The sequence below is a fragment of the Boleophthalmus pectinirostris genome, unplaced genomic scaffold (genome assembly GCF_026225935.1).
Source record: "Boleophthalmus pectinirostris isolate CB_2022bp ecotype Guang Dong unplaced genomic scaffold, ASM2622593v1 HiC_scaffold_9, whole genome shotgun sequence".
Taxonomy (NCBI): Eukaryota; Metazoa; Chordata; class Actinopteri; order Gobiiformes; family Gobiidae; genus Boleophthalmus; species Boleophthalmus pectinirostris.
In genome coordinates this window covers 18,338,500-18,366,289 of record NW_026571541.1, presented here as the reverse complement: position 1 = coordinate 18,366,289, position 27,790 = coordinate 18,338,500, and the positions used below count along the sequence as shown (strand labels likewise).

Genomic DNA, 27,790 nt, shown 5'->3' with positions numbered 1-27,790 from the left:
GGGGTTCTTACAGACTTGGCGGGGGTGCTGTCACTCTCTCAGACCTTTCTTCGGGTCAGAAATAACTGGGCTTGTGGACTTCCAGCTATGCATATAGTAATGGGCTGCGCGTCCTGGCGCTGAGTTAAGAATAGGAGCGCAGTAGTCAAGGGGGGAGTGGCGGCTGGTTCTCATGAAGCACGAGTGGGAGGAGAATTTCCAGCAACGGAGGATATCAAAAATAAACCCCCTCGTGTCCAGGGAAGAGCAGAAAGTATAAATAGGCCTGATGCGTCCAGACTGCAGCTGTGTGAGGTGCAACAGGACGCAGCCTGGGAGGACTAGACACACACTGACCAAGACTGGACACTGCCTGCTAAGAATAGGGCACTTGAATTTATTTTTACAACACTGATTGCAATTCAGAGACAATTTTTTTTTCTACAAAAAGTATTGTTTCTATAACAAAATATGTATTCCCCCGTGCGTTTGCTCTTTTTATGCCTTTGTGTGACCAGTGCGGTCCAGTTTGAGTCTGAGGATGTGGTCCCTCATCGGATCAACTCCAGAGTCAGCAGTCGCTTCTGGAAACGCAGTGAGGAGCAGCCCAGGTTCGTGCTCAGTGCGTTTGGAGACGACCTCACGCTCAACCTCATCCCAGACACAAGTTTCCTCTCGCCTTACTTCAGCATTCAGAGGATCAGATCTGGCCAGCACCACACACCAGCTCTGGACAGCACCATAAACCGGACAGAGGAGAGCGAGGGCCACCTGAGGAGCTGCTTCTACTCCGGAAACGTAGACGGGGATCAGAGCTCTGTGGTGGCTGTCAGTTTATGCTCGGGCATCTATGGCTCCTTCATTACGCGCGGGAAGGAGTATTTTATTGAGCCCAAACAGCGTAACGGCGTCCACTCCATGGAGCAGACTCATGTGATTAAGAGGAGAGCGGTTGGCACAAGTCCTGGCGTGGTGGCGGTGCGCTTTGACCGCTCCGCACCGGTAGTGGAGAAGACAGAGGTGGAGAAGGAGGAGAGTAGGCGAAGTGGGGAAACTTTGACGCACGGCAGCAGTGACGCACGCAGCCAGATGCGCAGGAGACGCTTTGTTTCCGCGCCGCGCTTCATTGAGACGCTGGTCGTGGCAGACGCGAGCATGACCCACTTCTATGGAGATGAAATAAAGGTCAGGCAATTCATTGCTTCCCACACATTGACCTAAAGAATGCCAAATAACAATAAAAGGCACATAACAAAAGACACACACGATATGGCACAATATATATGTCAGTTCCAAATATCTATAATTTCTCAGTTGTGCAGGTAGTTTCCATAGTAAAAGAAAATTCAGTTCTGTCAACTGGGTAATAGTTTCAGAGTGAAGGCGTTTTTTTCAGGTTTATATTTGTTGTATTGTGCAATAGTTCCAGTAATATACTGACACTTTACCAAAATCACAAACTATCCAATATCTAAAATATTTTACAAATCTGCATTTACAGATCAAATACTTTCAATATTTTCTTCATCATTATTTTATTGCTCAACACACTTGTACAGTCAGGAGGAAAATTGTTCAGTCTCTCTTGGTTCATAAAGCATGTTTTGGCAATAAAAGTGAATCAGAGGGCTCCATGTTTTCCACAGGCCCAGAGAACGAGGTCAGGCTACAGAAATGTAAGCAATGCTCCAGCGCATTCCTCTGGAGTTGGTCACAGTTTGGCAACCACTGCTCTGCATCATCTTCTCAGGCCTGATACACACTGGGATCAATAGGATTAAACCATGCTGCATAATAAAGCCATAAGCAAATTAAAGTCACACAAATAAATTGTTTCAGGGAGTCAACTATGATAATGTCTGCTGAAACTGTATGTGTAGATGAAACCACTGTATTTAATATTTACAAATCCCAAATGGTGTGCATTGCAATTTCTAAACCCCTTCATCGGAAAGTCAACAGATCTCTTATTTGCAGAGCACTTTGTCCAATATTTCAGACGAACCTCAAAGTGGAATCCAAAAGTAAATCAAAATATTAAAACTATAGGTTTTGGTTTGGTTCTCCTCCAAGGACATATAATAGTTTGTCTTTGACTGAATTATTACACCTTACGTGGTGTCTGAATGTTTTTATGGTTTTAGTGATTTGAAGGCTGCTGTCTGTAGCCAACACGTGGTTCTGTGGGTGAAAGCAGCACATGTGGAAAAAATATTTATACAGCAATACCAACCATCAACCCAACTGAAAAAAGTTATTTCAAGTGTCATCGGAGTGACAAGTGTACTGTACTCATCTGCCAAAGGAAACAATCGGCCAAACGCCATAAAAACCAGCTACTAAGCATTGAAAAATACATCTTATAGCAACTGTGAGTTTTATGGATATTAGTTTTGTTATACCTGGACTCAACGGTTTCATAAAGTAATACACTACATGCCATAGCAGTCTTCAAACTCAGATAATTTGTGGTTAGGGAAGATTGTGGTAGGACATCTGGCATTAAAAACAAACATCATTCAAACTATTGCATTGTTTATTTCTGTTGTTATTCCAAATAGAAAAGGAGAAGAGGTTGTCATGGGAAGAGCATTCTCATTTCTTGATAATCTGTTCCAGGTAGATGGCTGCTTAAGATGCAATAAAACATAAAAAAAAACACTCACCATGATTCTTTTGACTTTCTGTGTAATAAAACCTATGTCTAATTTGTCTACAGCACTACATACTGACCCTGATGTCTATGGCAGCTCATCTGTACAAACATCCCAGCATAAAGAACCAGGTGAACTTGGTGGTGGTGAAGATGCTGGTGGTTGAGGATGAGGAGGTGGGGCCAGCCGTGTCCAGTAACGGAGGAATGACACTGCGAAACTTCTGCTCCTGGCAACAGCTCTTCAACCCTCCAAGCCAGAGACACGCCGAGCACTATGACACAGCCATGCTATTCACCAGAGAGGTATGGGATGCAGCTTTAAGGTGCACTGGGTAACTTTTCTGCTGGAGGGTCCATCATCAGCTTTTCTCCATGTTGCCAGATGTTGCCTGGAATGTTCCACAGTATGGCAGTGCACTTATTTATCTCTACAGAGACAACAGGTGACATCATAGGGCCAAGTAACATGTAAGATCTGTGGAAAGGCAAGCCCACTCACAGTAAGAATGAAAGTCTTTAGGTCAATATAAAACATGTTATTGAATTAATGCCATATCTGGACATTCCAGACAAAGCAACATCTCTATGAAGACAAGCAGAGAGCAGACCCTCCACCAGTAAAGTCACATAGTACACTTTTAACATATAAGCAAATGTGAGAGCAATGTTTATCAGTCATTTTTAAATCAAGTCATTCTTTAAGGTGCCAACTCAAAGCATATGGAACATACTGTTAACCTGGCCAGCTAAGACTATCTATGGGTTTCAGATTTATGAAAAAGTGAGAGAGTGTTGTCATAGAGATTAACAATTATATCTTTTAAATGGGAAAGTGGCAAAATGGATAAAGGTGATCAATTCTTTTCTGCCCTTATTGCATTTTTTATTCAGGGCAATCTTACAGACATCAGTTGCAAAAAGTTTCATAGGAAAAAAAAATAGTAAAATCTAAAAATCTAAGGCAGGAGTGGTACTTGGATTTGTAGTGGTTGTACAAAATTGTTTAGTAAAACTTTGTATTTAAAAAAAAGTATTTTTTTTTTTAATTATTATTTGTAAATATAATTCCATTCACATGAATTTCTGTATTTTATTCTGTATTTAACCTTCTAATGTTTTGACACATGAGCACTGACACTCCTATTAAAAGCTCTGCCCTTTTAAACCATAGTCATGTAAATGGTTTTGGCAGTGTGTTTTTAGACTGGCCTGCGCTGGCTGCCAGAGTGTGCTGGTGGATCATGTTGTCCATTCACAGCCAGCCTGACTCATGAGGCCTCTGCGCTCAGCTGCAGCTCCACCACAAAACCATTACATCAAACCCAGTGGTCAGATGTTAGCGCAGGTGCATAAGACTCATATGGGAAAACCTCAAGCTATTTTATTTAAATAGATCTTTTTTCTCTCTCTCTCAAATCTGTCAAACAGGAACAACATGTCTAAGCAGAGACTGAAGAAGATAGTTGATGACATAGCTTTGGCAGTTGGTACTGACAGTCTCTTCTTTAGGGCATTTTTGAGTGAGTCATGTGCTTCATTGGGTTGCATTTTGTTTTGGTTAGTTTTTCTGCCACATGCCCTTTGAGATAATTTGAAGTTGGGTTTAATAGTTCAGAACTTTCACAGAGGTATCCTGACTTTTTTATATAGCTCAATGTGGCCAAGTCACAGGCGAAACAGTGGCGAGATGACACTATGTTAAGTGTTAGTTACTTTATTTAGAAAATTTATTTTAAAAACATATTGTCTCCATACTTGGAAAGACATTCAAAACATGTAAACTGAATAAAAAGTAAGTAAAAAATAGTTAAAACCAGCATACAATCAGCTTATTACCCCTGATTTACAATATTTCAACTATATGATATTCTTTTGTCATCACTTGCTATGCCTTCACCATATAGTTAAACCTAAACCATACACTCAAGTACATAATAATGTCTCTTTGCAAACATTAGAAAAATTAGATGAAAAAAAAAAAAGAAGAAATATTATCAGAAATTATAGTGCACCTTTGAGTTTCTCAGCGTCTCAGAGTAATTTCTTAATTCCAGCAGTCTTTTCCGACTGGTCCCTACTTGTTGACAAGGTGTTAGCACACAATAAATTAGCACTTCGTATTATTAAGTTTTATTGCAGAGTGCCATAGTCACAGCTTGAGTGACGATAGGTTTAGCCCTTTACTGGATGACGTTACACAGGGAGGTGCATTCATCCAAGAAGGGAAGTGATGAATTGAACATATGAGTGTCCTTTTTAGTTTGTTGTGGCTGCTTTCGATTTGGGAAGCCATTATTCACCAAAAGTCCTTTTAAGAGTTTGTTTTTCCATTTCCGCAGAGATATGCTTTGAAAATATAGAGACCAGACGACTCCTGGAGGATGAGCTAACTTTAGGAGCTCCACAAATCAGGCCTGACACAAGAAAGCCTCTTAAAAGGGTCAAGGCTGCTACTGGATGTTGTGAAATCGAAGGTAGCTTACAGTAACATGAAGTAAAGGAATAGAGAGCATATTTTGTAGTCACATTGGAATGCTATTGTGTAGTCACATTGGAATGCTATCCTCTGTCTGATGAGGTAAACCTATGCGTTAATTTAATCCAAAGCAAATATAAACGATCTTATCTACATTTATTCCACAAACAAGGCAGTTGCTGAGTACCAATATCAGATAACTGGACAATCTGGAGTTTTGTTTTGTTTCATTCAAACATGGTTAACAGACAAACCGTACATATTAAGGCTGAGTTTTTATCTCAAATAGAAAATAGACTGTTCCACCTTGTAATGTCATGTGGTAATACTGGAAGTGCTGCACTGTGTTTTTAAACTCCATACACCTTCACTAGAATCATTTAGATAATTTCAGCCAATCTCTACTGATTGCTCAAACATGTGTTAATGAAACACAACACAGCTCCAGGAATATTTTGAGGTGTTAACAACATTATATGACTTAAAGCTTACAAGAGTCAATTTTGTGTAATATAGGGCCTTTAAAGCCAAACACAAGTATTACAAAACTTTAGTAACTCCACCTCTGTCTCATGTCAAACAGCAGCTCCTCAGCAGACATGGTTTTAGATAAGACTTTGCTGGATCCTCAGGCCTGTGGAGGATGCTCTTTGGAACAAGGTGTACAGAGCCACGCTGGGCTGGGCCACAGCTGCAGCTCCAGATGGGATTCACATCATTGTGGTTTTCTGGACATATTCACTCCAGTCTGCTCTGCCAGGCATCTCCTCTCAAAATGCGGAAACATTTTAAATACACCACAATGTTCACTTCACCACAACACAACCCTCTGGAAAACTCCCTGGGATATTTATTTGTTTTGAATGGAAACAAGTAGAGTCTGGTCTGTGAGCTATATGACAAAACAAACTGAAGAGGCTTGATTCATGTAACAGCTGATCGGAGGAGACCCTAAAACAGCATTATTTATTGTATCATGGAAGAATGATCTTTTGTTTGATTGTATAGCAGAAGCAGACATAAAATGATTCATAAAATATTTAAAGATCCTATATTTCACAAAATTGACTCCAAGTAACCCTTTATTATTTATCTGTCTGCATCTCCAAAACTCAAAATGCTCTTTTCCAAGAAGAGATTGGTAATTCCAGGTCTGAAATTATCCAAACTATTCTAGTGAAGGTGTATGGAGTTTACAAACACAGTGAAACAAGTTCTGTATTGCCATATGACATCACAAGGTGGAAGTCTTTTCAGTCTGAGAGAGGAACTTAGCCTAAATATGCAAGGATTCTGTGTTAAACATGTGTGAATGAAACAAAACACAACTCCAGGTATGTCTTTGGTAAGGAAACATTATAACAGAGATCAGAAAATAGTGTAATATGGGCCTTTTAAAGCAAAACTGTGTAACTTTCTGGAGGTGGCACCTCCCACCTGCTTGATTCTATGGAAATAGAAAGTTAGAGCCATACTTAGGAACAGCCTCCATGGAGATAAATATGTTACGTGTGCCATACTGTGGAATATTATAGCCAAAGGAACATTTCCATGGAGACAAGCAGGAGTTTTTTAGGTCCAATAAAAAACATCTAAAATAAAAAATTACATAGTTCTATCCTATTTTTAGTCCATTTTTATTTTTATTTTTATTTTTATTAACTACATATTACGAAGCTGCCTTTGAAACTAATTAAAAACATCCATCTATTAATCATCTTTCCTGTTTGGGGAAGCGCCATGGAAACAGCAGTCTAAGCAGGGAGCTCCAGGGAATCCCAAAGTGGTTCCTGTGCCAATAGAAAAAAGGCTTTCCTCTTGGACATTTTTGGAGTTGTGGCGTTCAATGGAAAGGAAAAAATGTGAAATTTACTAAATAAATGTGTGTTTTATAGGACATCTGTGGCCACAACAGCTGTGACACTCTGGGGGTAGCTGATGTAGGAACTATGTGCGACCCAAAGAGGAGCTGCTCTGTTATTGAAGACAGTGGACTCCAGGCTGCTTTCACTGCCGCACATGAACTTGGTGAATTACAATTTTCTGCTGATATTATTAGATATGTCTAGATTTATGTAGTCTAATTTTGTTGTATGCACAGGTCATGTGTTGAGCATGCCCCATGATGATTCTAAAACATGTGAGAGGCTGTTTGGAGAGCTGGGAGGACATTATCTGATGGCTCCACTGTTTGTGAATCTGAACAAGAGCTCCCCGTGGTCTCCCTGCAGCGCCCTGTATATCACTGAGTTCTTTGATGGTGGACATGGTAAGAGACTGCACAAATGCATCAAAATCCTATCACATTTGATTCAAATGGGCAGTTATACTTGATTATAAAGCTTATATTATTCAGTATTTGGCTGTTTATCAGGGGCGGACTGGCAATCTGTACATTCTGGCAAAGTCCAGAACGGCCTTCCGACCATGGGGCTGAATGGGGCTGAATGGGGCTGAATGGGGCTGAATGGGGCTGAATGGGGCTGAATGGGGCCGCCGCATCCCCTGGTCCTCAGTTTTATATATATAGGTATTTTCACAAAAACAATTCCCAAAAGCCAACTTTTCTAGTTGAGTGGGCTAAGGGCTGACATCACCTATAGAGTTTGGCTAAAGTCAAATGAAGCTCACTGAGGTTGGCAGATATAGGGGCAAATTTGGAGCCGAGTTCCATATTAGCAATAGGAATTGATTTGTGGACCAAACAGCAAAATAAAAAGACCAGGATCATGTAGAGCAGGTTAATATGAACAAATGAAGATCATGGAGCCATAATCGCCTCCATGCTCACTTTCTATCTGGAATGCAGCGGCTAGTGGGGTGGGCAGGGTCTGTCACTTGCTTGTCACCATCGAGTCTAAGTTGCTTTGCTTGGAGTGTCTCACACTAGGGCATTAACATACCTATCTCAAGGTCATTTTGATTAATAAAAATAAGTGCAATTGCATGAAAAATAGACATGTTTAATGCCATACTCTAGACAAAGCAATAACATCTCCATGGAGACAATCTGGGAACAGACTCAGTGCAGCAAAGTTCATCGGGCACCTTTAATGTGACTTATTATAAACTACATCTGGATATCACATTCTGACGATGCTCACTTACTTAGTATCCTGTTCTGTTGACTCAGCATAGTTTTACTGTCCAACTCTTCCTCCCCCTTCACTACTTGCTATAGATATAATATTCATAGTGTTTTATTTCTATCTGTGTGTATCTCCCAGTGACTTCTTTTCCACTGAGTCATACTGTCGACCTTCTTCTTCCTGTAATTCCCTGTCATAGCCAAAAGCAACAGCTGGTGTCAGCTAAATATGTTCTTTATCAGTTGGAAAAAGTCTCTAAAGAAAACCCATACAGCTGAGATGGTTCATTGTGATCTGCTCACATCACTTCAGCTCCAGATATAGACTTCACTACTGAATGTAACAGAGCAGCCAGGAGATTTAGAGTAGCTGTCTATAGACTAGAGTTTTGTCTTTTAAAATCATGTGTTTCAAAGAATGATTTCTCTTTCTATTGGGAATCCTGAATAAGAGACTGGTATGTTTAGAATCGCCATAAAATCACACTGTGGGGCAATTACACATGCTGAGTTGGACAGTAGTGGTAGTAGTAGTAGTAGTAGTAGTAGTAGTAGTAGTAGTAGTAAAGCAGCAGCAGCAGCAGTAGTAGTAGCAGCAGCAATAGTGCAGTAGCAGTAGTAGCAGCATAGGGTAGCGCTTTCAGCTGATTAAAAAACCCATCTACAGCTATAGTTATTTTAACATATCTATCATATCTTGATATTTGTGTATTGTCTGCAGGGGACTGTTTGCTGGACCTCCCTGAGAACACAATCCCTTTACCGCAGGAGCTGCCAGGCCTCAAGTACAGTCTGGATCAACAGTGCCAGCAGATCTTTGGAGAGGAGTTTTCTCTCTGTCCAAACATGTCTGACAGCGACCTCTGCTCTCAGCTCTGGTGTCAGGAGGATGGGACCACACAGTGCACCACTAGGAACGGCAGCCTGCCCTGGGCCGATGGGACCAGGTGCAGCGACAATGGGGCCTGTCTGAATGGAGAGTGTATGACAGATGAAGAGGTGATGCAACCGCTGGTAAGACTGCCCTCCCTCACTTATTCTTAACTCTAGCAGTACTTTTATAGACATAATATTTACTGAAGTAGATGAGTAATTTTTGGAGCTGGAGTAGGTCATTCACTAAATTAAACTAGATCATTTAAATAAAGTGATTTATAGAGTGCAGTATTTTGAGAATATATGCATAACTGACACTTTAATTTTGGAGGTAGAACAAGTTATTCACAAACCAAAATGTCTGAGTGAAGGAGTATATAAAACTTTTAAATAAAGTGTAGTATTATATAGCAAAAACTGTCAAAATATAACAATTTTTAATATGCAGAAGTGTAGATTGGTGATGGGTGAGGCTCAGGGTTCCTTCTATTCTCCCTGATGTCTTCTCCTTGTGTTATGATCACACATGTTTATAAATCCAGACTCTCTGGCAGTTGAGTTTCTATGTGCTCCAAACTCATAAACCCTTTGGAAAGGACACCACAGCAGCTCACAAACGCCTCCGTTTAGTGTGAGAAAGCCCCATCACGGCCGCCTCCACTCTGGGTGACTGACACATGTGGCAGGAATGTGGGCAGAGGCAGACAGCAGGCGCGTGCCGAACTTCAGCATGCATTTAGCCTGTAGTAGCACACGCCAGCACACTGTAGCCATAATCCACACTGAGGTTTAGAGTGCACTCTGAGACGCCCTTGGCTCTGTGCCCTAACTCCCGCTCTGACTGGGCCTGTCTGGACTCCTCTCCTCTTCTCTTCTGCTTAGGTTCAAGTGGACGGTGGCTGGAGCGAGTGGGGGCCCTGGCAGATGTGCTCCAGGACCTGTGGAGGGGGGGTGGAGTTCTCCTACAGGGAATGCACAAGTCCTGTACCACAAAATGGAGGCAAATACTGCGAAGGCCAGAGGGTTCGGTACCAGTCCTGCAATATAGAAACCTGTGATAACAGTGGAGGTGAGCTCTGACCTTTGACTGAAATTAAGGAGCTTTGGAGAAGTGTTTTTTGTCTATCTATGTGTTGTTGTTTTTCTTGTTCTCAGCAGGAAAAAGTTTCAGAGAAGAACAGTGTGAAAAATACAACAGTCCTAACTATCTGGACTTCAATGGTAATGTCAAACAGTGGATTCCCAAATATGCCGGAGTTTCTCCTCGAGACAGGTGTAAGCTGTTCTGCCGGGCCAAGGGCAGCAATGAGTTTAAGGTGTTTGAATCAAAGGTATGACAGGTTTAATAAAACATAAAGATGATGTATTTATAATACAATGATTAGCATGCTGATGTTAAATGTGGTGTGTGCAGGTAGTGGATGGGACAACGTGTGGTCCCGACACCACCTCTGTGTGTGTTCAGGGCCAGTGTGTTAAGGCTGGCTGTGACCAGGTCATCGGCTCTAATAAAAGAGTGGACAAGTGTGGCATCTGTGGGGGAGATGGGCTCTCGTGCAGGAAAATCACAGGGTCATACAACAAAGCAATGTAAGTGGTACCATTTTATATCACACTCACAATATTTTATGGATTTACAGATTTTCAGTTTACATTATGTGTATTCTATTCTATCATTAATCTGCCACGCTTTATCTTCCAGTTTTGGCTACAATGACATAGTCACTATTCCTGTGGGAGCCACTAATATAGACATCAAACAGCGCAGCCACAGAGGCCTGAAACATGATGGGAACTACCTGGCAGTGAAGAGGGAGAGTGGAAGCTACATCTTGAATGGAAACTTCTCTGTGTCCACAGTGGAGCAGGACATCCCGGTGCAGGGTGCGGTGCTGAAGTACAGTGGCTCCTCCACCACTCTGGAGAGGCTCCAAAGCTTCAGGCAGCTCAAGGAGACCCTCACAGTACAGCTGCTGGCCACTGGGGGAGATGACAACCCTCCCAAGGTCAAATATTCCTTTTACATCCCGAGAGACACAACACTGAACAAATCTAAGGAGAAGAAAGGCCTGTCTGTGCACATGATCCACCCTTTTGGCCTCCCTGAGTGGGTGCTGGGTGAGTGGTCAGAGTGTTCCAAGAGCTGTGGTTCTGGTTGGTCCAGGAGGACAGTGGAGTGTAGGGACAGTGCCGGTTTCCTCTCTAGTCCCTTGTGAAGAGCCGAAGCCTGCCGACATAAAGGCCTGTGGGGACCTGCCCTGCCCCATGTGGCAGATGGGACCCTGGTCCTCGTGTTCTCGGACTTGTGGTCAGGGCGAGCGGCGCCGTACTGTGGTCTGCATAGACTACACAGGGAAGACTGTAGAGCTAAACAAGTGTGACGCAAACAAGATCCCAGAGCCAGTGTCGGGAGACTGCTTCAACCCTCAGTGCTTATGAACACAGCATGCCCTTTTTGCCCAAACTGCACTTACCAGCTGGTAGTATTAGGCTACTGGGCAAAATATTATGTTTTTGTTGACATTTGACAACCACTATAAGTAAAATCTACCTCAGGATGTACATTTGATTCTATGTACCACAATGAAGGTGCTGTGTGTTTTTTCAGTCTCGTTTTGTATAAACTTGTTTCAATGGGACAGGATGCTGTCAAACACCAGCACAGTGTAAATATACCTCCCAGCCTCCTCCACAGAACTCTTGCCTATAAAGCTTTATGGAGCCTTCACATAACTTATTATAAATGTCTCTGGGAATAAGCTCTTGTAGTTCTGTCCATTCATACCTACTCTAACAATGTGATGTTTCTAGAGATGTAATACGCTAATTATATGCTAAATTGGTAGGTCTATTACTCATAACAGAGAGCTTAAATGTCCTAGAGGTGTGCTATTTAGACTCGAGTGTGTTTACACAGTGTGTAAAATCTTGGTCTAGAGAGGAGTCTTTCTTGACCATAAGAGCAAACTGAGCACAATAGAGCTGTTTCATCTGCCCTTACGTTTTTCTAATTATGGTGCATTAAGACAAAATCTAATCACTTGTTATTCACTAAAAAGTCATGTTAATGTATTGAGCAATAAGAATACTATGGTGTGTGTAAATAATATCACTCATGTTTTTACAAATGTTGTATTTGTAAACCAATCAGCAAATGCTCACAGTTGTGTGTATATTTGATTGTTCATTGTCAAGTTGCTTTATGTTAAAAATGGAGTGAGTACGAGCATTGGGCCTATATCCCTTCAGTGAAGGACTCAGCTATTATATTGTTACAGCTTCCTCTTTGAGCTATTTATTTTTGTAAGTTTATACATTTGAGATGTAATTAAACTGGCACATGCTGCTGTCTTTGATTTTTTGTAAATGAAATGGTCAAATAAACACATGTATATTTCAATATGTGGCATCTTGGTCAGTTATTTTAGTCTTGTTGCTTGACCACCAATGTGAGAGGATGCATAATTTGCCCTACTTCGACTTTAGTGGTAGAATTACTGTGGGCCAATGAAAAAAAAAAAAAAAAAAAAAGGACATTCCTTTGAGACAGTAACTGTTAAAACATGAGAGAAGCAGACTTCATCTCCTGTTTAACAGATTTGAGCCTTTTAAGAAGTCAAGCCCAGTCCTCCCACTGTCAAATTACTTTCTACATCATAAATAACAACAACATGTCATGAGGGAGAGCCTCTTTCAAACTAATTCATCCTAATACCATTCATTTTTAACTGATGCACCTTGCTTATTATCAGTGTATTTATTGGTTATCATTCCTTAAAAATATTAACAAAAAATATGATAACACTGAGAAAAAGTATCTTCCTAAAACAGCCAATTAACAATGGCAACAAACAGTAATATAATAGTCCTTTATTCATTTATAAGCAACTATAATCCCAGGGATCAAACAGACCTACTCTCCTTTCTCTATAACTGAAAACATAAGGGCACAATATCACAAATAATAAATAATTATTAATAATTTGTAATTATTAATAAGTATTTGAATCTTATTGAGGAGTATAATATAGTACCAAACTACACGTGTTTATCAATACATAAATATTGCATTTGTCTCTGCCGAGTAAACTTGAGTGAACTTCATCATTTACACTGACAAAAGGATATTATGTTTTTGAACTTCCTGTTACAGTAAAGTACAGTTGGAGATGCGCGTTGCATTGTGGGGATATACGGCGCAGAGACAACGGGAGCACAAAGGGATGGAGACAGCATATTTACACCGCTTAATGCCCGCGTAATGTGAACTGAATTCATGCGAGTGTTGGTTCGGTGGTGGCGTGTGACGGCTGGAAGGCTGACAAGTGGCCAAAACGCACAGGACGGCGGCACGGCGCGGAGCTGTCTCCGACTACCGCTGCTTTGTGTCGGCTCAGCATCCCCAGGCCCCTCCGTCTGTACGGGCCGGACCGCGGAAGGTACACGTCTATGTTTAAGCTATTAACACCCGTCTGTATACTTTGAACAGGTTTTGTTATTGTCACGAGACTGACGACGGAAAATGGCCATTAAAGAGTAGTGCAGTGTAAGTTGAGGCCACAGGCTGCTGGCTAACGGTATTAGCTATGTGCGTCATTTGGTGCGTCAAGGTTGCCAAAGTTATACGGAAATGTAAGTTCAAAATAAAAGACAGCCATAACCACACATTTCTTTTTCACACACATGTAAAAACACCATCAGTCACAATGTTATATATCGTTTGACAAAATCCTGTTTTTTCTAAGTAGAACAATAGTAGATATGGATGAGGAGAGGGGTTTGATCTTACATTGTAACCTGTGTGTAGTTTCAAGAGTACACTTGAATAAATAGAATCTTGTAACACTCCCCAAAGGTTATAGTAATAGTAATAATTTGATAGGTTCATGCTATAATCATGGGAATCAAGGATGTGTAGAAAATATGGACCTGTATTTGGAATACATGAACATCAAACTAAAAGACCATATAGGCCCTTTTTGTGATTGTTATTTGGGGAAATAATCTACAAAATAATGATTGACTTAATGTAGGTGCTAGAATGTAGAATAGATTAATATCCCAAAGTAGCCGTCAGTACATATGACATGATATATGAAAGGCTGTCTCTGACATGAGAGATGTTGCTTTAAAAGACTCTTCTCATTAGCCCTAATAGTGTTGCAGTCTTCCACAGCTCAGGCTTATAACGCAGCATGGACACTGCCTGGAGTGTTTTCCTTTGCTCTATGTGCAGCTCTCCCCGCGCGAGCCCCTTCACTTCAGCCTTTGTTTGATGGAAAATCTCATGCCTCAGAGAATCCACATGTCTCACAGACAGCTGCTGAGCATCCTGTAGTGCACTGGCCTCTCCTCAGATCTGGACTCTATCTCTGTACATCTGCTTTGATTGGCCTTACATAACTTGGCATTTTGTCCTTGGTTCACTCCATCCAACTGCACGTCTTCACCTGCACCAGTCTGTCTACAACATGAAACACAAGAATATAACTATTTAATTGAGAACTCTCAGTATTATTAAAATATTTTACACATAATAATATAGAAATAATATTTTCATGACAGATTGATTTAATAAGGAATAAAAAATACTAACAGACATGTTTTCAATTATGCATAATTCTGTTGTTGATATTCGAGATGTTTTGTTTACTGGAACAAAATAAAGCTGCACTTAGTATTACTGAATCTAATAAAACCAAGGTTACATTTTTATAGGTACTATTTAACTGTAGCATTATGTTCTATTCCAATATGACTCACATGTTTATATGAATGTCACCCTTTAGAATAATGAAAATAATATCTGCTGTTGAAAATAACTGCAACAATATGTTAAGCAGATTACAAAACTCATCCGGCATCATTCTGTAGCTGTTTTATTTCTTAAAAGCTTTTTGTTGTCTTATTTATTTGATTTCTTTGTCTTCACAGCTCTCTTTTTCCCTGTTCTATCCTGACTGCAGCATGGGGGCCAAGACCTTCACCCACACCTCGGCCTCGCACAGTCAGGAGATGCTGGATAAACTCAATGCTCTGCGCAGCGAGGGGCACTTATGTGACGTCACCATCCGGGTTCAGGACAAGCTCTTCCTCGCTCACAAGGTGGTCCTGGCCTGCTGCAGTGACTTCTTCCGCTCCAAACTGGTGGGGCGCTCGGAGGAGGAGGACAAGTTTGTATTAGATCTTCATCACGTCACAGTCAGTGGCTTTGCTCCGCTCCTGGAGTATGCCTATACCTCCACTCTCTCCATCAGCACAGAGAACATTATTGACGTGCTAGCTGCTGCGAGCTACATGCAGATGTTCGCCGTGGCGAGTACATGCTCAGAGTTCATGAAGTCCAGTATTCTGTGGGGCCCGAGCAGCAACAACAGCCTTGGTACAGATAAGCAGCACGAATCCATCCCAGAGAGCGCCTCCTCTCACTGCACGCTCACTCCACTAGATGGCAGTGTGTCACCTGTATCTTCAGACTGCAGCGTAATGGAGAGGAATGTACCGGTGTGTCGAGAATCACGGCGAAAACGCAAGACCTTTGTGACCATGGCATCACCTGAAAGCCCACTTAAATGCACTACACAAATGGTGGCCACATCTCCTCAGATTACAAACCCATCACCCTCTTTCTCAGACAGTGCCGCCCAGCCCGTAGAGTCCTCTTTGGCCTTTCCATGGACTTTTCCGTTCGGGATCGACCGCAGGTTCCACTCAGAAAAAAACAAACTGTCAGAAAGCCCCCGCTGTTTAGACCAGGGAGCTGCAGGAACCTCTGAGGTAGTGGGTCGCCGTCTCAGTGACTTCCTGTCCTGTGAGAGCTCCAAGGCAGTATCGCCCCCTGTGGCTGCGGAGGAGGATGACGTGAGGGTGAAGGTGGAGCGTCTGAGTGATGAAGAGGTGCAGGAGGCTTCACAGGCGGTCAGTGCCTCCCAGAGCTCACTGAGTGACCAGCAGACCGTCCCAGGCAGTGAGCAGGTCCAAGAGGAGCTCCTCATCAGCCCACAGTCCTCCTCTATTGGTGAGAATCTGTTACCTTAACACAATTCTCATACTGATATTGTTCACTCAGATCTCACCTGGAAATCTAAACAGTTTAAGATGAGTACCATAAAGAATTACATAAAATTACTTAAAATACCCCCTAAAACGCCAGGCAACTTTATTTATATAAAGTAATTTAAAGTGCTTTACAGAATAAGAAAAAATCACAATACAACAAATCAAAACATAAAACAGTAATCATCATAACATTTGCATTAAAAGCGAAGAGAGAAGAAAAGCACTGCTGTAGGTGCACTGTGAAACTTCTGGCTGAGCGTCCACCTCCTGCTTTTCTCCATGGAGATGTTATTATTTTGCCTGTAATGTTTTACAGTATGTCATGTGTGTAAAGGTCTTTTATTGCAATAATAACACTTGCAGTTGAATATACAGTTTGTAAGATAGATAAGTATAATGACATTCCAGGAAAACCAATGACATCTGCAGGGAAACAAGCAGATGACAGATCCTCCATCACAAAAATGACATTGTGCACCTTTAAGAGTTATTTGTGACCCTTAAGGGTCAAAAGACCTACTTTTAATCATATTGGGCAGATCTGGTATTCTACCTGGCTCCAGATTTGTCACAGCAGCAATCTGACTGTGCTGGAAAACCATTCTTTTCCTCTGAGCCTAACCCTGCCTAAAGAGCCTGAGATGGAAACTTTTATTGTAGAGGCCCTAAATGCAGCTTAAAAGCATTCTATCCCCTGCCATAAACACAAACATGGAAACATCACTCATTTTTTCCTAAACACATGAAGCAAGTTAAATAGTTTCCTTGAAAATGGACTTAGTCCTAATAGACTGTATTTGTGTAGCCCCCTTCCAGCACAACAGCATTTTGTTGAGACTGTACTTTTTCGTCCTTTACAGGCTCCATGGACGAGGGCGTGTCAGAGGCTCTGCCATCACTGCAGGGCGCCTCAAATGCTGGAGGACACAATGAGGACGATGAAAGGTGCAGTTGTGTTATAACTTGCAGCAAAGCAATAAAAAGATATAAACATAAACCACATACAGCAAGTGCGTCACATCTATTACCATTATAAATTCACAAGCTATGCCAAAGGCACCATCACAATTATAATAAACTTGATGACCTGTAACTGTAGCTTTAAATCAATTATGGTTTAACTGACGCAGAGAAAGTTGAGTTGTGCATTTGTTGAAGCTTGTTTGATATGAAATGCTCTAAAATCTCCATGTTGCTCCTGTGTCTTCCAGGCTGGAGGGTATTCAGTATCCATATCACCTTTATATCAGTCCCTCAGCCAGACCTGGTACTAATGGTCCTGACAGGCCTTTTCAGTGTCCCACGTGTGGAGTCCGATTCACTCGGATACAAAACCTTAAGCAGCACATGCTCATACATTCCGGTAGGTAGAAATTAAATACACTTTGTATTTGGAATATTTAGTTTAATGAAGATCATTTTGCTGCAACCTTTGAAATGATGGATTTCTAAACTGCTGCTGCAGGGGAACTTATGAATGTAAAAATATGACATGGGGATGTCCTTTGCTGCACTTTGTATATAGCTTAGGTGATTCTAGGAAACAGTGCATCCATGGTGATAGTTATGTATGTTATATATATATCTGAGATGCTAAATTACAGTGCAGCTAAATCATTCAATGTCTGCTTCCTCCAGGCATTAAACCTTTCCAGTGTGACCGCTGTGGGAAAAAGTTCACACGGGCCTACTCCCTAAAGATGCATCGACTGAAGCACGAAGGTAAACGCTGTTTCCGGTGCCAGATTTGTAGCGCCACATTCACGTCCTTCGGTGAATATAAGCACCACATGAGGGTCTCCCGACACATAATCCGCAAGCCACGGATTTACGAGTGCAAAACATGCGGCGCCATGTTCACCAACTCTGGCAATTTAATTGTACACCTGAGGAGTCTGAACCATGAAGCCTCCGAGCTAGCAAACTACTTCCAGAGCAGGTGAGGAGTCTGTGGGTACTGACCCCATTGTTCACTCAGATCTCACCTGGAAATCTAAACAGTTTAAGATGAAAAATAAAGACATTTTCTGGAGTGAGGAAGTGTGACAATTAGGTCCACTTAAATATACTCTACTTCTCATATATTATAAGAAATATACATTTTGTTTTGTTTCTTTTTTAAGAATACAAATGACAACTGAGAATCAAATTTGAAACTCACATGTTTTTATACTATATAAATATCAATGTGTGTTAGTTTTTTGTAAGAGATATTTCAGAACCAATTAGAGGGTTGTTTTGCTCGTGAAAGCCAGAACACAGTGTCTTTATGAAGTGGAAGTGTGTTTTTCTTTCCCAGACTTTTCCACTTCTTAATCAACTCAAGCCCTCACAGGTCGGAGGACTCAAATGGGCCATTGACTCCTCAAAAGTTTTATAGTAGAAGGTCTCTGCCTGAGATCATAACAGTGTGGAAAATTCTCTGGCAGTCCACTCCGTCTCTTGGTCCGATCCACAGCCCTCACATAAAGAGACATGTTAACGACACTGGGCTTTTTTTAGAAAATGCTGATTTGCACAGATCAGGCTGCACTCTCGTCCACATGAGAGTCATCCTCATCTATTTATTATAGAAGCCTTTGTTCTCACTGTTTAATAACTGCTGCTCATGGAAAAGACCAATTTGAATTTCAAACATCAACAACTTTTTTATTGTGGATTTATGATCACAATCATTCCAGTTTGTTATATTACATATATTATGTTGTACATTTATCAAACCAAATTTCTCTTTAATAGCAACTTTATGCCATTGTCTTCAAGACAGTAAAGGTAAAAGTCTGTCTAAATGTCTGTAACCATGGAGGTGTCCTTCAATTTCTTTGGAATATTTCACAGTATGACATTACAGGTGTTTATATAGCTCATTAATACCTTGACAAAATTGGCATTCCTGCTGTGAGCGGAGTCACCCCTCCACGTCTATGACCTACAACTTGGTCTAGTAGGGTAACTATCATCTATATGATCTACTTGTCTACATGAAAGTAGATAATGCCATAATATGGAATATTCCAGGTTGGGAAAGTGGTTGACCCTCCAGTGAATAAGTTAGACAGTACACCTATTATAACACACACAAAAAAGTAGCAGTAAAAGTGCAGTAAAAAAAGTTGTTTTTCTTTTTATATCTCATTTGTATTTTGAGGCATTTTATTCAAACAATTCCTTCCTGGGCTGAAACCTGTGCTCCTGTTTGCAGTGATTTCCTCGTGCCCGACTACCTGAGCCAGGTGCAGGAGGAGGAGGAAGTGCTGGGAGTGCAGTACGACCCCCCTGTCCCCGTCCCGTACCCCGGCAGCTCTGTGAACGCCCCGTCCTCCTCAGTGCACCTGCCCGTCATCTCACAGGTCTCCTCCTCCACCCACCACTGCGAGAGCTCCTCAGGCTTCCTCTCTCCGGAGCCCGCAGACCAGCTGGAAGCTCCATCCAGCCCCAAGATGGCCGCCGGTGACACAGAGGACATGACGGAAGAGGTGAAAACTGAGCACAGTGTGGGTGACTGTTCCCCCGGGCTTGAGGAAAATCAGCCCGACCAGGCAAAGGAGCTGGCCCCCATTACCATCGAGTGATTCAAGTCTTCTATTTCTGTGCGCATGTCATGTGGGAATATGGTTCTACGGACAGAAAGAATTGTTGGGATGTTTGTCACATGTTGAAAGCATGTGAGACCACCAAGAATATGCCATAAACATATTTTCCTTTAATCTTTGAACACATCATGCATTCAAATACAACTGCAAATCATTTCTTTTCCCTTTTAGTTTGTATGTGAAGTATAGCGCTCTGGATAGGAGCCATGGAACAACCCAATAAGCTGATGGGTCACTACTGGTACATACTTTAATCACACTATATTGTTAAAATACTTTTGAATGAACGCTTAGCATTTAGCATCTTAAAATCTCCATTGGTTTAACATTAGGCTAACTGAAAATTCCTAGAGATGGGAGGATACAATCCCAAGCTCTATAAAGATTTTTGCTGTAATTTGGAAGCGATTTTGTAAAGGTTATTGATGCTTTCCCATATGACGTGAATGCAGTATTTTTCTTACCTGTTTTCTTGGTGGCTTAAAAATCCAAATTTTTGGAAAGTGCCTGCATCATTTAATTAAGAGTGAGGGGAGATGGCTGCCAGAGACAGGCTGAGCTGTAGGGATCCCGTGTTTGTGGTGACGCTTGTCTGTTTGGGCTGAGACCATGTTATTCCTTCAGTGCCATCTCTATAGGCAAACTGTTACATGTCTATAATATCTATACTGCAATAGCTTGTACTGTAGTTTACTCTTTGAATGCTGTGTGTTGTGAAGTATGATTTGTCAGATGTGTGTATGTGCATATCTTTTATCAGTAGTATGTAAATGTTAAAAACTTGAACCTATAAGGACAGAGTATTCATCATGTTGCAGTATTTTTCATCTTTCTAGCGTCAACATTCATGTTGCTAAATCTAAAACAGTTATGATTGTAATGTCACTGCTGTTGGTGTGTTTTATATTAGAGGAAAAATAGCAAAGAATGACATTTCACCCAAATGTGCTCCTCACAAAATATTTAATGTAGCATAATGCTTGTAAAATGCTAAGATTTCTATCTTTAAGCCATGCCCTTTATTTTTCAGCAGTTCCAATCATCTTTTTTGTCTAAATAATTTGTAGAAAGACTATTTGATTTTCTTTGTTTTAACAAATCATGACTGAAGTCCAGTCGTGCATCTGCAGTGGTAGCAGTAGCAGATGCTAGTAGATAGTAGGCCATTATATGGCCCATATTATTGTTTGCTTGGTAATGTTTGTATTTGTAATGCTTCTGAAGCAGTGGTGTGAATGCTAGTACTGTGAGTCAATAACATGATTATAACATTATGAGCCGTTTGTTCTGTTCAAGCTCTTTCTGTCAAACTAAGTTCAGTGCCAAAATGGCCGCAGTTATCGTGCCTATGTCGTGAACAGTAGTCTTTGTTTTCTCCCTCTCTGCTACAGCAGAATTTTAGACTTTGATACAAAGAGTTGAATGTAAATTATTGCTGTAATGAAGTGTCAAAAACACACTGACCAGTAAAATCTGTAAGATTCAAATGCACTTGTGTCACCCTGTGCCAGCCGATCTTTCCATAGTTGTGCCATTTGCCCATTTGCTGGGCACTAATCAAGCTTTTACCTGAAGGACCAAATGTTTTCTTGATGGGATTTGCCGAGGCAATCAGTATTGCACATGTAAAATAAAAGAGATAATCAAACCAAGTGGTCCACACTATTCAAAGGGTGCACTGACCCTACAACACTGTAAGATGTGGTGCAGTTCAGAGACTAGCCTTAGTACATGGACCTGAAACTCGAGTTGCACACCATCTAAATTTTAAAAGTTTAATTTTCCATTTGTACGTCATTCTTCTCATCTGTTGTCTGTTTTAAAACAACTTTTTACAATGAAATGCTGCTGTTTGATGAAACGCAAAAGTGCCCAAAATATTTTTGTGAACCACTGGTGTGCAATAAATGGACAGGTGTTGTTTTTGAAGTCACTTTTTGGTCTTCGATATATATATAGTAAAATGTCTTATAAAAAGAAGAATGTATTTTGTTTCAAATGTGACTGAGGTGAATTACAAACCCATGTGTGATCTGTGAAACAGTCTTTTAGACCAAGTGACTGGGTTTATTCAGCTTTTGTGTTGATTTGGTTGTTGCATGTCCATATACTGTAGTTGTGTGCAGTGGAGAGCATGTCTTCAGTTTGCAATGTTTTGGTCAAAGTTTTCTTCGTTAAAGAATCTTCATTAACCCAAACTTCAGTGTCCAGCATGCCACCTCTTTTCTGTATGTGCAATGTTTTAAACAATATTGATCCTGTCTGGGACATGCCTTTAATGTACACTTGATGTTGTATACGTTTTTCAGTCCACATAAAAATATAAAAGATGGTAGCCCACTTTAATTACATAAAACAATATCTATTTTTGGTGACTTTTGTATTCTGGTTGCTGTTTTATGGCATCTTTGGATATTCTTGTTAATGTGAATAGTACAGGGGCCTTGGTTGTCTTCACTTGTGACTGTCTGCAGTGTACAAAACAATCATACTACAAAGCATATACTGTTGGCCACCTGATAACTACCTGCTCTGAGGCAAATGCGTCATTGGTTCTGTATCTCAATAGAAGAGCCCGGATAGAGTTGCAGGCCGTATATTGAAGATTCTGTTTGGTGTTGAATGTTATAACTACAGATATGTACATCACAGCTGGCTGTTCTGACCAGACCACTCTGTATATGGGAGTTTATGGTTGTTCTTAATCTTTACTATAGTGTTCTGGCTTTGCTGTCCTGTTGTTACTGATAAAGACATGTTTTGTAAAAGTATAATATGTAAATAAAAGACTTAAGTCTCAATATAGTTGTGATTTTTATAAACAGATTATTTAATAAAGAGTAGACATGTTATCAACTCTATAAGACTTAAGGTTCAATCAGGATATGAACTCATTTAGAATAAAATATTTAATTTTTCATAGGTTATTGCCCTGTACAAAATTCAAAAGCCACTTCAGTGTTGTAGTTAAATTCTAAATTTTTCACAGCATCACAGCCTGAAAACGGATAAGGAAGAGATGTGTCAAAATGTGTTTTTCAAAGAATAAATTTATTACAGTTAATTACAATTAATAGTAATTTATTTACTGGTACCTTCAGTGTTTTGTATACATTTTCGATGTTGTAGATTATTCCAGAGTTGCACTTTTAGTCTGACAGTGAGATCTCAGCCCTCCCCCAGTCCCTGACAGGAGACAGGTGTGTGCATAAAGCAAAGTGCTCTTGGCCCCATTAGTTACCATCCCACAGACTGCATGCATTGTGTCCATTATGGCTTAGTTACATAATATTGGACTATAACTTGTTCCTTGTAAACTTTTACCACAGAGTCAGAAATGAGTTTGTTGATGCTTTTGTTTACATTTAGGGCTTATCTGTCAGTGCACAGCCTGGAGGGGGATTTTACACAAACTGGATACAGCCGTTTGTGAGGAGGAGAGTGATAATGCTACACTGGGATCGCGCTGCCAGGAAAAATAAAACAGTGCATGACTAATACGCATGTCATACATTCCCAATCAATGGAAGAGGTCGGATTCAATGGAATATTCCACAAATCACAAAGGAGCCAGATTCATTAGGTCTTTTGTATCTGCTGAAAGTAATACTTACATATTAAACTCTCTATTTGAAGAATTGACCTGAAGACCTGTGTAATGTTACTGGTCATTTTTGTGGTTTAAGTTGAATACATTGAGTCCCATATTTTCCAAGAGCCACAGACAGTGTTGAAAAGCTGTCTCTAAAGGACTGATTTGGTCCACTGGTGCGGCTCTGCTATCTGTCAGCCACAAGAACATCTAATAGCAGTGATAAAAGCGGTCAGAACTCAGCTGTTAGGGCCTAATTGGGTTTAATATGTTTCCACTACAGTCTAAGCAATGTAGAGCACCACCACAGACAAAGAACATCCAGTTCTTTTAGATGAGTCTGAGATGTCCTTCAGGTTTTCTCAATTTTGGAGAATCATGTTGGTAATTTTCATCGTACTCGCAAATATTTAGTTAATAATCGTGAGTTTTCTGGTCATAATATAAGCAAAAGAACTAAACAATAATAATCAACTATTTTAGAAGCAAAATTAAGTTTGTTCAGTAGAGCTAGGCAGTTTCAGGGCAGAAATCATCCAAATTATTCTAATGAAGGTGTATGGATTTTAAAACACAGTAGAGCACTTCTTGTATTACCACATGACACAGTCACAAGGTGAAACAGTGTGTATTCTCCTTAAGAGAAGAACTCAGCCTAAATATGTAGGGTGTGAATGGAACAAAACACAACGTCAGGTGTGTTTGTGATGAGGAAATTACATTCTAACAGATCAGAAGATAGCATATTTTGGGACCTTTTAAGTTGTACTATGTAAATTTTCTGTTGGTGACATTGCACCTGCTTATCTCCATTGATACATATATTGCTATGCCTTGAATGTCCCACTTTTTGGCATTAATCGTCGCTGTCTTGCATTTATTCAATTACAGGTGTTTATATTGCACAAAACTATTCTTGTGTATTGTCATGAGCAGTGTTACCTTTCCGCAGATCTGACCTGTAACTTGTTCTGGTGGCATCAGAACTGCTTCTCTTCAAAAAGATATATTACCGTGATGTTATTTCCCATAATAATCGTAACTCCATAGTAACGCTTTTTTTGTAAGCACTTGTTTTAACTACCATCTTAACACAGCAGCTCTTCTTGATGTCCTTAATGTTTTGGGAGAATTCAAGAGGGAATAGCAAACTCCAACCACTCCCCCCAGGTAAGATCTGAAACGAACATTTGAATATTATACAATGAGAAGTTCTATTGCTATCACATGCAAAATCTCAACACAAGTGTATTCTCCAAAGAAGTGATATGTTCCTGGGCAGAAACCACCTCTCTCTGCTGCAGGAAATTATAAGTGATCGTCTTCTGTCCTTTTGCCCATGCTAACATCCCACCTGCCAAACCAAAGCGACTCTTTTCAGTTTTCATTAAATCCGATCTTACACCACTGGCATCTCCAGCTCCAGAGTGACCCTGACACATGTGCCCGTCAGCTCTTCATGGTTAATTAACACTCATTATTACATACTGGCCTTCTCCTGAGCCATGCTAAATATTGATGTCGTATTTCTGCTGTCTGCCTGAGATTAGATAATTACTCTTCTGGTTTCACTCTGTCTCTATCGTCTTACTCAAAACATTGCCCTGTCAAACATTAATCCAAATGACCTGTGCCACCATGAGGCCTGACTTTCTCTGAAATGTAACAATTACTGTTCACAGTAAAGGGATTTCTTTGCATCTGACTCATATTTAAAAGCCTTTGGGACAAAGTTGCAGTTGACAAGGTTAAGTCTCTTTAAATCTACCAGTTGGTGGATTCCTACAACCCAAACACCAAAAATACCATGTTGATTATATTTTGTTTGTTTCTAAGGAAATGTTGTTCTTTGTCTTTAAAGGTCCTATATTGCCCAAAATTATGATATAAGAATGTTGTTACCTCATAAAAAACATACCTGGAGTTGTATTTTGTTTCATTCACCAACATCTGAGTCAACGTCTACATCCCCAAAGCTCAGGTGCTCTGTTGCACCTTGTGATGTCATGAAGCTGCAGTTTTCAACATAACACCTTTTACCTCTAGTTCAGAGATTAGCAATTCCAGGACTAAAATTATCCAATTAATTCTAGTGAAGGTGTTTAAAAAAGCAATCCCTGTCCTCCCTGTATTACAACACGACATCACAAGGTTGAGTGTTTTCTGTTTAAGAGAATTCCCCCTAAATATGCAGGTTTTGTGTGTCAAATGTGTGTAAATGAAACAAAATACAATTCCAGGAATGTTTTTGATGAGGAAACATTAGAACATAGATCAGAAAATGGCATAATATGGGCTCTTTAATCTTCCACAGTATGGTTCTCTATTTCCATGGAAACTTTTAACTTGCTCTCTGACAAAATGTATGTCATGTATGTAGTGGATACTATTCAGGCTATAAATATAAGACTCCAGCTGTACCTGTAAATCTTAAACAGAGAAAGACTGTACGAAGCAACATCTTCAGTGCCATAAATTTGAGCTCATATTTTTGGCTGTCTGATAAAATATGTTTGTTTTTAAAAGCGTTGGCCAATCCTTTACTTCAAAAAATACTTCAAAATATTTCCAAAGGTTACTCTACCTACCTGTCTGTCCTGAGGCACATTTTCCAAAAGCACCATGGCACAGTCCAATGTGTTACATAATAAGTCAATATAATGCATGTCCTGGTCACGGTACAGTGTGGTAGCAACCTTGACTTCCTATTTAATCCTCTGGGATGAGATTGTGCCTCAAGACTCCTGATTTCCACGAAAAGATCCACAGTCTGAACAGTAGCAGCACAGAGCCAGTCACAGATCTCTGTTTTAACTTAGCACCACAGATAAACCCAGAGTTTGTGATAATAGAGGACCTCGTGCTATACAGCGCTGGTCCTGATCCTGCTGCATCGGATATCGATGCTCTTGTCACTCTCTGCTCTGGTATCGGTTAATATCACAGTTCTCTGTGTGCACATTTGGCAAATTGTGACAGTTTTTTTAGTTTGACCTCATACTAATTATTTTCTACAATAAATTCATCAAAGAAGAATAAAAGTGGCCTTGGTATAAAATAAATCACATAACCAGGTCTATTTATTTTAAAGCAGACTGTTCAGCCACAACTGCATGCTTTGACAAAACTTAATATTGTTCACGTGTTTGTCCACTGATAGGAAGGTTGGCGGTTCGAATCCCGCTCCCTCATAAACATCAGTGGTAGAACGATCAGATCCACTGACTCACAGGATGGTGGTGCGATTCCAACTACCACAGATTAATAGCTGCTACTGTTACTGTGTCCTTGGGCAAGACACTTAACCCACCTCGCGCCGAGTGTCTGTGTGACTGGTGTATAACAGAAGTCCCGGGTACCTAAAAATCGCCGCAGAGAACCGTGGACACCGCGCTGCAGGCATGGCGCTGCAGAGGCGCACATGTAGCCGTGGCCTCCCAGTCCCGCCCGAACAGCGACTTTTCCAGCCGGAGACTGACGCAAAGCGCACAGTTGAAATCGGGTTGGTTTCCATTGCTCTTCTGATCAAGGTAAGTACTTAATAACACTTAATAATGGTTCTGCAGAGACGCGCAGGACGGGCCTCGTGAGTTCTTGGATGGTTAGCTTAGGTTTGTGTAGGCGCTGTTTTAATTTTGTTAGATCGTTTAAAGTCGTTACAAAGTCCCAATTATGCTCACTTACGGTTACATTTTAAAGCCTTAATGTTCAAAATCCAGACACCAGACACAAGTGTAATGGCTGTTTTTACGAGAGCATTTAATACCTATCTATTATGATCTGTTTCTTTGGGAAGGTGCAGATGTTTCTGGAATCTGCTCTTCTAAACAAAAGCAACAAAAGACAATTTTTCTTTATTTGCTTATCCACGCCATTTGTCTTGTCTTGCTGTTGGAAATCAGTAGGCCATTTTATTAACCATTATCAATCATTATCAGACTTGTAGTACTCGGGGGAAAGATTTTCAGATTAAATTAAGTACGTCTGTCTGGTAACTTTTATCGCATTTGATTAACTAAAGACTATATCGGAATTTCTCAAACATTGGTACGCTGGCTGTCTCTGGTGGTACGTGGGGCCCTCCGCCCTTTGAATAGGCCTATTTGTTTTATAGGCAGTGTTCTGGTTTCTGTTGTAATGTTGTTTCCTCATCATAATCAAAGCTGGAGTTGTGTCTTGTTTCATTCACACATGTTTAACACACAAACAATGCATATTTAGCCTCAGTTATTTAGACATCACAAGGTGGAACAGAGCATTTTGAGCACTGAAGATGCAAACAGACTAATAAATGTTTATTCAAACAAGACACATGCCTTTAAGATCAAAAGAGTCAATTTTTATTGCCTTATACAATTACTTAATAGTATTTGAGTGGTTAGTTTCTAATTAATGTGATACTATAGCTGTAACTGCATGTGGGTGAGTGACGTCTTGGTATCTGCTGATTCACTTGCACTGAGCAGTAACC

The 27,790-nt window shown here is 40.5% G+C and overlaps 2 protein-coding genes across 3 annotated transcripts; both read left to right on the top strand.

The window, feature by feature from the left end:
- Positions 1 to 202: 202 nt before the first annotated feature.
- On the top strand, positions 203 to 12,475 carry LOC110161994 (A disintegrin and metalloproteinase with thrombospondin motifs 8). The gene is given in 10 exon segments (XM_055147971.1): positions 203 to 1,164; positions 2,699 to 2,938; positions 7,007 to 7,139; positions 7,213 to 7,380; positions 8,921 to 9,213; positions 9,958 to 10,144; positions 10,231 to 10,406; positions 10,490 to 10,665; positions 10,778 to 11,279; positions 11,281 to 12,475. Coding segments are annotated over 10 exon segments (2,823 nt in total). The 5' UTR covers positions 203 to 450; the 3' UTR covers positions 11,515 to 12,475.
- Positions 12,476 to 13,243: 768 nt separating this feature from the next.
- zbtb44 (zinc finger and BTB domain containing 44) lies at positions 13,244 to 22,528 on the top strand. 2 transcript variants are annotated; one of them, XM_020926847.2, is made up of 6 exons: positions 13,244 to 13,514; positions 15,010 to 16,093; positions 16,995 to 17,079; positions 17,346 to 17,497; positions 17,773 to 18,073; positions 19,337 to 22,528. In XM_020926847.2, the coding sequence occupies exons 2-6, from the start codon at positions 15,043 to 15,045 to the stop codon at positions 19,704 to 19,706; spliced, it is 1,959 nt and encodes a 652-aa protein (XP_020782506.1). In that variant the 5' UTR covers positions 13,244 to 13,514; positions 15,010 to 15,042; the 3' UTR covers positions 19,707 to 22,528. The 2 variants fall into 2 exon arrangements, with proteins under 2 accessions (XP_020782506.1, XP_055003683.1); XM_055147708.1 differs by having other exon boundaries at positions 17,773 to 17,856; positions 19,337 to 19,502.
- The last annotated feature ends 5,262 nt before the right edge of the window (positions 22,529 to 27,790 follow it).